At 37.5% G+C, this 13,252-nt stretch overlaps 1 protein-coding gene across 4 annotated transcripts in view; it reads right to left on the minus strand.

Moving 5' to 3' along the window:
- Nucleotides 1-295: 295 nt before the first annotated feature.
- LPIN1 (lipin 1) overlaps nucleotides 296-13,252 on the minus strand; it is a 51,484-nt gene continuing 38,527 nt past the window's right edge. For 2 of the 4 annotated variants that reach the window (XM_072858576.1, XM_072858574.1), the window contains 5 exons: nucleotides 13,084-13,170; nucleotides 9,994-10,146; nucleotides 8,058-8,172; nucleotides 4,634-4,737; nucleotides 296-3,858 (listed from right to left, as the gene is read on the minus strand). In XM_072858576.1, the coding sequence (XP_072714677.1) occupies nucleotides 3,699-3,858; nucleotides 4,634-4,737; nucleotides 8,058-8,172; nucleotides 9,994-10,146; nucleotides 13,084-13,170 (619 nt within the window). In that variant the 3' untranslated portion in view covers nucleotides 296-3,698. Of the gene's footprint in view, nucleotides 3,859-4,633; nucleotides 4,738-8,057; nucleotides 8,173-9,954; nucleotides 10,147-13,083; nucleotides 13,171-13,252 lie in introns of all 4 variants that reach the window. The other 2 variants (XM_072858575.1, XM_072858573.1) reach the window with 1 other exon arrangement.

Here is a 13,252-nt window from a genome sequence, read left to right on the forward strand (position 1 = left end):
CAGTTCCCATCTGGTTGCCCTTGGCTCCAAGGTGCTGTTCCCATACCCTAAAATGGCCAGAGCCCCGTCTGCCTCAATGAACTCTTTCCATTTGAAAAGGCTCTGGGGTCAAACGTTGTAGCTGAACAGCAAAAATTTTGCAAGTGCTGGAAGTTACACCAGACAGCCCTGATAAGAGACAGGCAATTGAGACTGGAGCTACAAAAGTCAAGCTTTACAGTTTCAGCAGTTCTGCAAAAGCACTCTGCCACTACCAAAGCATACACAAAAACAGAAAAGTCAGGGAAAAAAAAAATGTTTATTTGCCTTTATTACAATATATATTTCTACCCTTGTTGCATTCAGCAGATCAAAATGAGGTGTTAAAATGATATTCATCATTGCAGTAGCACATACATATACAGAGTAAATACTGTATATAAATAGGCTTTGAAACAATAATCCATATCTACAAATAAAAAATGCCCAATACCCTCTTTCTCCTCCCTCCCCAAATTACAGCAGTAACATTTTATCTTCAACATAACTAATGCAACAAGTATGGTATTCTTTCCCTCACATGACACAGCTGGAGCAGTATGGTCATCAGCTTCAAGAAAATAAACATTAGTCACTCCTCACTGCTGCATGTTCTAGTTTATGTGTATTGTATAAATAGAATATACTGTGATTTAATGTGTCTGCATATTTATGTTAGCCAAATATTCTTTCTGTTAACAGAAACCAGCATTACACTGCAAGCAAGGTTGAATTTTTTTCTTTCACAGAAAGAGTAGGAATTTGTTAAGCCATCCCTTTTTCTTCTACATGAATTAACAAAGCAGTTTAAATATTATGCACAAAATTGCTCAGCTACCAAATCAAAATGTCTTATACTCTCTGAAAAAGTATGGTGATATTTCTAGCAGGTCAAAACTTTGATTTTCATAAGTGTCTTTTCTGTGAGCAAATTTGATAAACATTAGTTATATAAACACACATTCATTTCACTGTTCGGCTACACTTGAACTTTCAGATACAAAGGGGTATAGAGTATGTCAGAAGTAAGGCGTTTAACTTCACAGAATACAGAAATGTTGGTCAGAAGGGACCCCTGGAGGTCATCTAGTCCAACTTCACGCTTGATCTAGTGTTGGCAATCATCTGCTTCAAGTCAGCCATAACTCTGTTTAACTGTCTTGAAAAACTCCAGGAGAGATTCCGCAGCATCTCTGGGTTACCTGTACCAGTGCTGGACTACGCCTAAAAATCTGACAGAATTAAAATGACCACTCATTCACACTATCATTTGGTTTGAAATACTAATGGCAACAAACAACCCTGGATTAACTATTTATTAAGTTATAAATAAATACATCACAGGCTTTAATTGTGGAGAACTTTCAGGGAACATCTTTTCTGGTGGAAGCTACTTTGTGCGGTACCTTAGGAAAATAGATCTTAACTACCAGGAAGGATAAAAACCACAAAACTGACAGCCTCTTACTGCAGGGAAAGGTCGGTTTGGTTTTATTTTGCATAATAAATGGATTGAAATAGGCTTTTACCAAAACTGAATTAAAATAGGATGCAGTTAGTATATTCATCCATTAATTCAATCACTAATGACAAGTATTAATAGATACTTAAAGGAAAGTGTGGCTATATTTAGAGATGCAAGCATCTCAGTTTGGCAGCCTGCAATCCCCACTGATTGTCTTTCCAAAAATCCATACCAGAATTGCTTCCATCTATAAGTAAAAAGATATTTGCATTTTGTTTAAACTTTTAGAGAGCATAATCTGTCTGGGTTGTTAAACATGCATTTCTTCCTCTTTGTGTTTGTCTAATCCTGGTATCTCCAAAATGGGCATGCACCTTGCCCAAAGCAGCCAATGTTCATGTGAAAAGGAAGACTTAGGGAGGGCTCACCACAGCACAGTGCAGCTGTATAAAGGATTGCACTTATATTCATTACCATTGAAGGCACAGGGAAATCATAAATTGGCCCCCTGACATCCCACAAAGTCTGCAGCACTAAAAGTTAGAAAACCCCTACCACAGGGTTACCATCCTACCTACGTTGCTATCAGTGATACGCAAAACCAGAATTTGTTGAAACAGAACAAATGTGAGACAGAGCAGCTGTTCCCAAACTTCTGGGTGCTAACTGACCACAATCACATATTAAAATTTCTCCTGGACCACTCTGCCTTCCTATTATTAAACTCTTAACTGAAAACACTACAAAGCAGCTGCAAAACATGTATCATAGCCTCACAGATCACAAGCTGGCAGAGACCACAGCTTGTAAACCACTGTTTTAGCCATATTGAAACATAATATACATGGAATCCCATTATGCCATTTCCTGTGTTTCAGAGAACAACTAGACTTTTAAATACATTTTAAAAGGAAAAAAAAAAGTTTCGTTCCTAGCTACAAGCACATTTGAGGATCATTTGGCATATGGTCACTTGATGCCTACATTTTAAGTAAAGTACCACGTTGTGTAAAGGCAGACCATTTGGAAAACATTATCAACTGATCTGCAGTATTGCTTTTAGCACGCACAGTTAAGTCTTAAGGCAGTCAAAAGCAGGTAGCAAAAACAGTATCTACAGCTTGTGTCTGGACAAATACGGGAAAAAAAGATGAAAGAGGAGATTTCATTATCTTGGAGGAGGGTAAATTGCACTAAAAGCATCCATTCTTTAGGATACAAAACCAAAAAAAAATTCCATACGCTAAAAACCTGAGATGCATCATTCACCAGCATCAAAGTTCACATTTTAGCCAAAATAATGTTTCAAATAAAACTACTACATTTTGACAAAATCCTTAGTGTTCTTGGCTCAGTAGCAATCTTGCAACTCAGCACATTCAGTGGATAAGACATCTTTACTGAAAGTCACTGACTTCAGTAAGATGGGCACTATGCACAGTGGCCTGTATGTTCCACTTGCACACTTACCTTAATCCGAATAGCTATTCTCGAAGCATGGTACTTCTCAGATTGAGAAAGACGACCAGAATCTGGCCATCTTATTTAATTTGCTTTCTATTTAGATTACACATCATTTGTTTCCTCAGAAAAGCGTTACCATGTCAAAACAACAGGCTGGAATAAATCAACACCGTTCAATTGGCTTTGATAGCTACACTGATTTACAGCAGCTAGACCAGTAATTAACACTTAAACAAACAAGTCATTGGTCAAGCAAGGGGAAAGAGGAAGAATCCTTTGCTCCTTCAGAGAAAGGAATTTTGACATATGAATTGCAACCCCTGTCCGTGTCACCAGATGGTGTCAGGACTGGTGAGCACCTTCAGCTCCCTTACTTGCAGGGGGTTCTGATGAGATGAAAGATGACTTCAGTGATGCAGAAAAGATACAGTACCACTTTACAACCTTATGGCATGTTTAACTGCAACTCCAACATCACTTTTATTTGACCTTAAATAATGAAACTGTATGGCCCAATTTGAGGAGCTGGGTGAAGAGCTAGAAACACAACTCCTATTCCTAGTAAGACTCCTTGTCATCTGGAAACGTGACTAAGTATGAAAAAGCATTTTAAATTTGCTCACAGCAAAAGAATACAATGCTCACAACATCACAGATTCCAGCTGAACTGTCAACAGCAAAAGCCAAGTGCTGTTCTTTCAATACAAGCTAACTCATTCTTTGAGCTGAGGCCAACAGTTTGGAGATGCAGTTAAGATGAGGCTGGATGTACATCCTGAGTTTCGAAAGGCGGTAGAGGTTCTCTCCAGTAGGTGAACTGGCTGTAGGTATCAGAACAAGGGAAGTCTGAAGAATGGCTTCTTTTCAGCAAAGGGAAAATGTGATCTACCACTTCACATAGTCTGACATAGCTGGAAAATAAACAAAAAAAGAATGCTGAACCATTTCAGATCTTCTTACCTTGAATTTTTATAAGTCCCGAACCACTAAGGCATGGCTACTTTTACACAGACAATCATCCTCCTTAAATGAATAAAACTAAACTCAATTTTGGTGCTTAGCTTCCAGATTCACAGTTTAGATAAGAAATCAATTCATTCTAAGCAACGATACTTACCTAGCAAGAAACAGATGTCATTTTCCACCCAGATTACCTGCTAAAATATTCAAGCCCCCTACTTTGCTTCTCCATTTCTGTCCAGCTTGGCTCAAGCAGCTCCTTGCTCAATTGATTATTCATGGCACTCTTAACATTACTAAAGGCCATGTCCATTCAGTGTTAGGTGCTACAGTGCCTAAGTATCTTGCTGGAAGCCCTCAGCTCTGTCTTCTGATTTTGTTTTCTGGCTCTTCTAGATAGGAGCTCCAGGAAAGGGAAATTTTGAAAAGGCCATGAAAAGGCAGATGGCTTCAGGAAACTAGCTAATCTCATTTTTATGCTGACTAAATAGTACACTGATAATTCCTTTCTGTCTACTTTAATCAGGTAATATATTAAACTAAATACTAAACAATTCCTTTCTGTCAGTTGAACTGAAGTGGAAAGTCCATATTTTATTCTAAATTTTTTACGTTTTGTTTGAAATACTTTAAGGAATCAAATGCATCTTTGGGCAACTTGAGTCACAAATTAGAACAGCAAATTAAATTTAGTCTGTAAGGTGTTAGGGATAAGAGACTACTTACGATGAGATGTTTGTCTTTGCATGCTCTTGTATAAGTTCTCCTTTGGGGTTAACTGTAAATATTCTGTTTAAAGAAACTCCCACCTGTTTGTATGAATAAACATCCTAAACAGAAGAGAGAAAAAAAGTAAGGAAAAAAAATCATGATTGTGCCTTTGCACAATAATGTTTATTCTTGCTGGAATATATTACACAGAAGAACATATTTGCACAGTATTGGTACTAAATTTACCTAGTTATTGTGTATCTGAAATTCTCTAGTACGTTACAAATGAGGTGAGGCTAACAAAATGCTCCTGAAGCAGACAATTTACAGCTAGGTAAGGAGTTTAACTTCAGGTTAAACTATTGATCAAAATCATGTTCGGTTTTTTCAGCAATTTCCCTTGACACAGAAATACATTTAATAAAAAACTAATTATATTTGGTGTAAAAGCATTTGCACTTTCATTTTTCTTTCAGAGAACATTTCATTTCCTGAGTGTCTTGTACTGAGCATCTTGCAACAGTGTACAGAGGTTAAAACATAACTGACACATAAAATAGTGATTATCTTGCAAGGACAAGGTCACAAAAGGAAGTCATAACAACTGTGTCTACATCAAAACCCCTGGAAACATCTCTTAGCTCCCAAGTTCAGATTTGTGCCGTACCCATATATTGACTCCATGTCAGAGCAAGGGACAAAGAAGGGAAAGAAAGGAATATATGCCAAAATAGCAGCAGAGAGTCCCAGCAGGTAATGCAGATGCAACTGTGGGAAGTACAATTAGAAGTAAGAATTAAGAATGTCTTCTAAAAAATTCAAATTGTTAAGGAAAGCAATTAATAAGTTTTGATCTGTTCTGAAGAAAAGCTTGACAAAGGCAAAGATGAAAATAACTCCCAGAAGATCAGAGCAAAAACAAGCTTCCATTTTGCTAATGTAAATCATTAGATATGGTTTTAAAAGCCAAGGTGGTGAAAGACTGGAATGTTAATGAAGATATAGAGATTATTTTTATCTCTATATTGTAAAGACTGTTTCAAAAAAATTAAGTAACTGAACAAAAGTGAACAGCAGTCACTGCAATAATTCAGCATCCTGGTAGTCCCTGCACTATCTACACCTGTAACATCCATGAGTACTGAAATTTCACTGAGTTTATTCCAGGGGAAAAACCAAAACAAAACAACAAACCAAAACAAAACAAGCAGGGCAGAAAATTGAGAAAGCAATGATCCTGATCTTCACAAAGCCAGTGGCACATCTCATGAAGACTGCACTCCAACAGCAATCAGAGGAGTGAGCTACCAGTAATTCCTTTAGAAACACTAACTTACTGCTTTACTTGAAATTTGATTGAAGAATGCATGAAAATAATGATTTTATTTCCCTGAGGTTCAAAAAAAATGGAACTAGAGGTAGACAACATCCATAATACAAAACCACAAAAGTGTCTAAAAAGTTATTTCAGAACCATATGTCTAAAGGTACCTTGACAATGGAAATTAAGTTGTTATATCATACACAGCTTAATATAGCAACTGGACAGTAAGGATCTCTTGTACTTCCTGACATAATGCTTTTAAAAAATGTAATTTGCTAGAAGATTAAGCTGAAAAAGTTGCTGCTAATAAATGTCAGCAACCCTAACAAAAATATGAGACAAATGTAGAAACAAAGTCCCATCAGAAAGGCATGCTGAATCCTCTCAAATGTAGCTACAACATCCATGGTTTTAGTGCCGAAATATCTTGCCAGGCACCTCTGCCCAACATTTGGGCAACTAAACTGCCCAGTCTCTGAATGTTCATATTCACACTGGCAATGGCCAGTGTCCACATTTATACCGATAATTTCTCGAAGCTATCAATGTTTCTGCTAATGAATGTATCTCAGCTCTTACAGCGCTGAGCAGCTAGGGCTGGAATCCATGGTCCTCAGGCGCTTCAGTGAGAAGCCTTTAGCTCTCGTGGAGTCAGTAGAAAAAGATAGCACCTGAATTACTTACTTCCACACATGTCCCATTTCTCTCTACCAACTAAAGAAAGAGGTAACCAACTGAAGTGTTCTCTTGCTAATCATCCTAGGAAATATGAAGGGTCAAGGACCATTCTCTTAAGACCAAATGGCATGGCCAGGATACAGGCATACAATTAAGTGGGTTCAGCTTCCAAAACAGGGTGGACACACCCAACCTGCATGCCAACGGTCCTTAGCCATAAACCCCCCACTGGTGTCACCAGGTTACTTGTTACACATTACTATACTACACATTAGTTTCTACAGCAACTACTACCTGACAATACAGAGCTGGAGGAAGTACCAAATGCTCCGTGGGGCTCCTGGGCACAAACAAGGGGCCCATCTGCCTATTTTAGTTAGCATTTAAATTTATGTACCCAGTGAAAGTATAAACATCTAAAGTAGGTCTTCTATATGTACCCTTCTGAGAGCAGGATGCTTTCAAAGATTTCAAAGGCACCTATAATGTTATCTACACTAGTAAACCAAAGAGTGTGAGTGCCCATTCTCAGACTTGGAAGTCTCTTGACATTGTGTCAGAATTATTAAACTCTCTATACCCCTTCCCCTCAAAAAAACCAAACCAACCAACCAACCACAAAAAACACCCAACCTCTCCACATCCCCACATAGACACACTCCTCAATATGGCTATATCAGATTCCCACTGGGAAGAGCCCATGCCCCAAGCTAACACAGCAATCATATCCAAAAATTACCTGGAAGACTACTAGCTGCCTGTGCCAAAACCATCTCTTGGATCACATTAACAGTTTAAAAGAAGGGATAATCACATGCCAGGGTCCCTGCCTCTGCCCTAGCCCCTGAGAGTGTTTCCTTTTCTGGATGCATAAAAGTATTCTTTGGGCTAGGACAGGAGTAAGAAAAGCCTATAGCCCAATTATACAGCCTTCAAATGGGTGACAGAGATCTGTCTTCCCCTCTCTGTGTCAAACAACATATCACTTTCCATGCAAAGTAGAACCTTCTGATTTCAGTGGGACATCCAAGTTCTTCTGAATGTACTTCGAGCTTGAAGAGTAAGTCCCACCAATATTCATCTGAAAAATTTTCTGTCTGTCCACAGGTATCTCACTGACACTGTATCAGTGTGGAGTAAAATGAGATCAGTGTTTTCACACAAGCTTAAGGATTTTTCAGTTAGGATTTCAACCAGTATTTACTGTTATGCTAACTTATGCAGATACAACATAGTTACTTTGCTGCTCTTCCATCTCTGTTTGCATCCTACATTGTGAGAACTTTGAGGAAGAACCTTTGTATTTTCCTTTGTACAGGGCCTAATAAAATATTCTTAACTCCCATTTAAAGGTTCGAGGTTCTAATGTAACAGAACCATGAAATAACAGCAATGTTTCTGTTCTCTGAAGTAGAAATAAATTCAGCTGTTACTTACAGCAGGTCTGTTTCCAAATGCAGCATAAAAGGGTTCTGTGTTAGGATAAAACAAATTTTTGATGTCTGTCAAACATTGAACTTTAAATTTTTCCGGCTTCTTTTCTATCACCTCCCTAAAATGATAGAAAAGGGAAGCTGAATAAGTACATATGAAATACAGCACAAACCATTTTATTTTCTTTATTCAACATTTTCACCTGGCTGGATACTCCTACAGAGCCCCCATCCTTCTCCAATAAATCTTCATTTGGAAATCACAGTGCCCATGAAGACAAAATAGCATTCCCAAGCTTACATAATGGGCACAGTAAATAAATCCTCTGAAACAAGGGAGCTTCTATTGAAACCTATGTTATAAAGATGGTACTGAGCAAGGATGGTTGATTACAGGGAGTAGCTGCTAAATAAAGACTTATGAGACATAAATTGTCATCAAGTAAACTGCTTCCTGAGAACTGCAGAATGATTCATAGATTGTATTAGCCTTCACTGTGTACAGCTTTTTTTTTTTTTTTTAAAGGATTGCAATCACCATATGTGCTAGAAGCACCTCAGCCTGTTAAGATACTTCTGCAGTCAGGGTCCTCCATCACTGCTAATTAGTAGAAGTTAAGGAATAAAGGAATCATCTATTTCTCTTCAGTTGCTCCTTACAGAATATAGAATTCATTAATGAACAGAGGAGTTCTCTCATCTCTGGGCAAAAGCCCTTTCACAACAGCTTCTCTTGGCAAGGAGGCTGAACAGGTGGCAGAGTCTGGAGTTCCCATAACATAGGAAGACGCCAGCATGACACAAAAACGCTTAAGAAGCTCAGAATTCCACATCCTAGCACCAACACATATGTCAAGGAAGATGTGAATAGTACAGAAGCTTCATAGGAGTAACACAGCCCTTTGAAACAGCAGCTCCATGTATAAATCAAAGTTTGAGAATGTGCAAAAGAGGAATAAAACCATCTTTCCTCAGTCTTGCACACACCTGATCTCAGAGGCCTCAAAACCACAATAATTACATCTATGGATGACAATGAAGTAATTTATTACCCACACATCACAGCAGTTACAATAGCGTACACTGAAAGATAGGCATTCTTTAGTCTAAACAAGATACCAAAAAGAATACCACTTTAAATATATTTCTAGACATGAGGAACATAACAGTAACTACCCTTTCACTGCTTTTATTATTTAATCAGGCTAAGAAGTGCATTGTAATACCTCCATGGTCTCTTATATTTAGAACATTACTGGTAAGACAGCCTGTAGCATGTCACTCAATCAGGAGAACATCTGAACAACCTTCCATTAAAAATTCTAATGAAATATATCCTGTCACAGCAGCTTTTAACAGCTTAAAATATTTTCAGTAATCACTTGACATGCTTCACTGAATTAGGAAGAAGGTACAATATTCATAATCTGTGCTATTATTATTCACTTATTACAGTTCAACACCTAGAAGGAACAAAATTGTCCACACAGAATACCACAGTGCAGTCAGGAGTATAAAAAGTTCATTTCATTTTCATATGAATTTCTTCAAAACCCACCAAGTAATATTCTTCCACAAATAAATATTTATGCAATTGGAACACCTTATAAGACAAGACAAGACTGACTGTTATTAATACGTGAACATTTTTCCCATAGCTAAATATTAACACACCATGTTAAACACATGAAGTCAACAGGCAGTACCTATCGGTAAACAGTGAACACAGATGAATATTAAGGCATGTCTAAGAGATCAACTAAGCAGTGTGACTATCGCATTTTGGCCTTTCTCTAACAAAATTTCTTCTTAATTAAATTTTGCACCAATATGTAAGAAAAGACATTATGAATGATTTCAAGCACTCCCATAAAAAAGGCGAGAATTCAGCCTCCACCAACCTCTGAGTTTCTTTCTGCATAAAAGTGACACTGCAGTACCTGTGAAAAGCTGAGAATAAGCTGCTTGGACTCAGCAATACTGGCCCTTGAGGCAGCACAGTTCCTCGTTCGTTGACCCAATGCAAGTATCCTCTGGTCATGTCTGCCATTCCAATAGCACGTGCTGAGCAATACAAAAATTTATATCCATTTCTGTGAACAGAAATAAAAGAAGAAATTACTGTAAAAATAAAGCAGGTATTTTGACATTAAAAATTTTTGTGGGTTTATTCTTACATTAATCAAATCATGACTGTTAAACAGACTTATGTTTAACCTAGACTTATTTAAAAGGAATAAAAACATTTATGCCAGAAACTTGGATAATTACAGTCCATCTAGCTCCACTGCAGTTAGTGATTTACACGTAAAGAGGGCTCATTTATCTCTGGTCTTCTCATGGCTTATGACTTCTTATGGTTTTCTATCCGCCCCTGCACAGTGGAACCATACTCCCTAGAATTAACTGAAATGACATCTGCTAAGAGGAAAACACTTGGCATAAAGCAGACAGTAGTGTTATTAACAGTGTTGTACTCCTGCCTCTTGGCCTCTGCAAAAAAAGACCAGTCTATGTGCAGCAGTAACATATTCCTTCAAGTCGGAGCAAATTTGAACTTCAAAACACAGTATGAGGAGTAATCTTTGACTTGACACTGAAATAAAAATTTCGACAGAAGTCACAGGTTACTCTTGGTCCTGTTCATGATAGAACAGAGTCCAATGATGTTAGTTCCACTTAACAGAAATTTACTTTGCAAGTCCTATAAAGAAATTATTGTTCATAAAATAAAGAAAACTGTATTCATTGCACGCATGGTCATTAAATCTAACTATTGAACATTTATATGGTGTTCAGCTGTAATATCTAGCCCCTACATAATTAACTTGGTAATTTGAAAAACAACATGACTCAAATCTATTTTTTCCTCTATGTTTATGACCACCAAAGCCCTAACAATTGACAATGCTGGCAGGCATAGAAATAACAACTGCAATTAAAAAAATTAATTAAGGTTTTCACCAAATGTAATGCCAAGGTTATACACAGAACTAAATTCTGCTCAGCATGTGAATTCCCAGGCTGTCCTGTCTTTTCTGTGATCACGTATGTCTATACAGAAGAAAAGCACAGACAAGTGTGTCTGGCATAATTTAGATTCTATCATCCATAATTTATAATTCATCATCCGTGTAAAACAAAAAGCAATAAATGAACCTTAGCATAACCCTAGTACACAGAACAAATCATATTAACCAAGAGGACAGTTGTGATGTGTACTAGAGGCTCTTCAAACATTTACAGTAATTTGAATATATAAGAACAGTTGAATTTAATGTAATAAAAGAAAACCAATTTTATTTTCTGCGTAAAGCAGAAATGTCAACCTGAACAGATAGCAATCAGTAATCCTCCTTGTAAGACTTAAAATCTGAATGCATAACATCAGAATATATCAGATACTTCATCTGATCCCATTCAGACATCAATTAATTTTTCTCCTCATTTCCTTTTTTCTCTCAATTGCTAATCACAAAACTCACCATACTCTCAGCCTTTGATTCTTCGGGGTACACAATGGCTTGACTACATTGCAGAATGTATCCAGGGAACCAACAGTACACCTGTACTCTTGCACTAGCCTTGCTCACCTAGAAGCATTCCCGGACATCACCCCATGTGAGCTGGTACGGTCTGATTGTTTTTCTCCTGTTCATACTCATCAGAGGAAATATCCCCAGTTCTTTGGAATATATTGTTCTAGGTCATACCAGGATACTCTCCCTGTTAATGACATTAACTGACCTAAAGCACAGCTGATCTACTGTTGTCCAATATTTCTTCAATAGCTAAAGGAAAAAAAAATAGTTTTTTCAAAACATCATTAGATCTCAGGTATACTGAGCTACGTTTTGAAGACGCTTGTCTTTCTCCATGGATTACACAGAGTACAAGCCACAAGTAAACATGACAAAACCAGGTCCTTCCCCCCACAGTGGCACAGGAGATACTTATTACTGTGGACCAACAGGCACTAGTGTAGATCAACTACTGAGCTATAATATAGCAGCTCACACTGGCGTTGACAGGTAAAAGCCAGTTCCTCAGGTTCTTCACAGCATATGTCTTACTGACTTTCAATGCCTTTAAATAGCACTTTAAGCAATGTTTACTTATCATCTACTCTCAAAATTACCCAATGACACAAAAATATTTTAAGATTGATCCTTCCTTTGCAATTTAATAATGGAATAACAAATATATACAGAAATAACAAAATTAATTGTATAATAATCAGTAGTAAAGATCATCAATGTCTTTGAAGGTCATCATTACTTATAGAACAAATAAAGCAACAAGAATATTAGCAGTGAGTATCTGAAATGGGTCAGTTTCTACTCAAGATAAGACATCATGCTGTGCTTTAAGGGAGATATTTATCTTGCTTGACTAGAAGCCTAATGTTTAGACAGCTCAAGTCTAAGCTGTTTCACTAAACTCCCTTTCTACTCACTGGAAAGAGAAGGAACTCCCCCAAACAGCTTCATGCCATGTGTTTTAGATTTCATCCCTGCCTGACTCCAGGTGAGTCAAGTTTGGCAAAGAAGAACTCCACCTACAGCGAACACCCTAAGCTAAACAGTCCTTATGCATTTCACAGTCTCCTCAACAAGGAGAGAAAGGAAAGTGTATCAGCATCTTATGAATTCATGCTGCTCCAACTCCCAGTCTGCAAAAAGTTCCACTTGCTGCAACTGCACAACTCATTCAAATTACTACAGTTTTTGGAATTAACTGTAGCTATCTGTTTGGGATGGTTGGAAGAGCAATCACTACTCCTACAACTCACTACCCCTACAACTGGTAGCTGACAGGGGGCTTTTGCTTTTGATATCACAAAGCAGATTTTGCTCTGGATATCATACAGCAGATGTTTACACTGTGTAAGCATCACTGAAGTGGCAAGATAGTGATAAAATTGTCACCCTTATAGGTTAAGAGAAGCCTAGAGAAATTTTAATTTTTATGTGCAAATGAATAAACACAAACAAGCCACAGATGCATGAACAGAATTACTGAATACTCACTGGCTCACTTTATGGTACAACTTTGCAATCCCTTGGTGTGTCCAGTCTTTGCCAAGAGTTGGCAAAATATGACCTAAAGTATCTGACCTGAATAAAGGAAAAACAATACAATTGAACTGAAAAAAACCCCAATACTTAAACAGATGAGGCTAATACAAACCCCACTAAC

The sequence above is a fragment of the Ciconia boyciana genome, chromosome 3 (genome assembly GCF_034638445.1).
Source record: "Ciconia boyciana chromosome 3, ASM3463844v1, whole genome shotgun sequence".
NCBI classification, from domain to species: Eukaryota; Metazoa; Chordata; class Aves; order Ciconiiformes; family Ciconiidae; genus Ciconia; species Ciconia boyciana.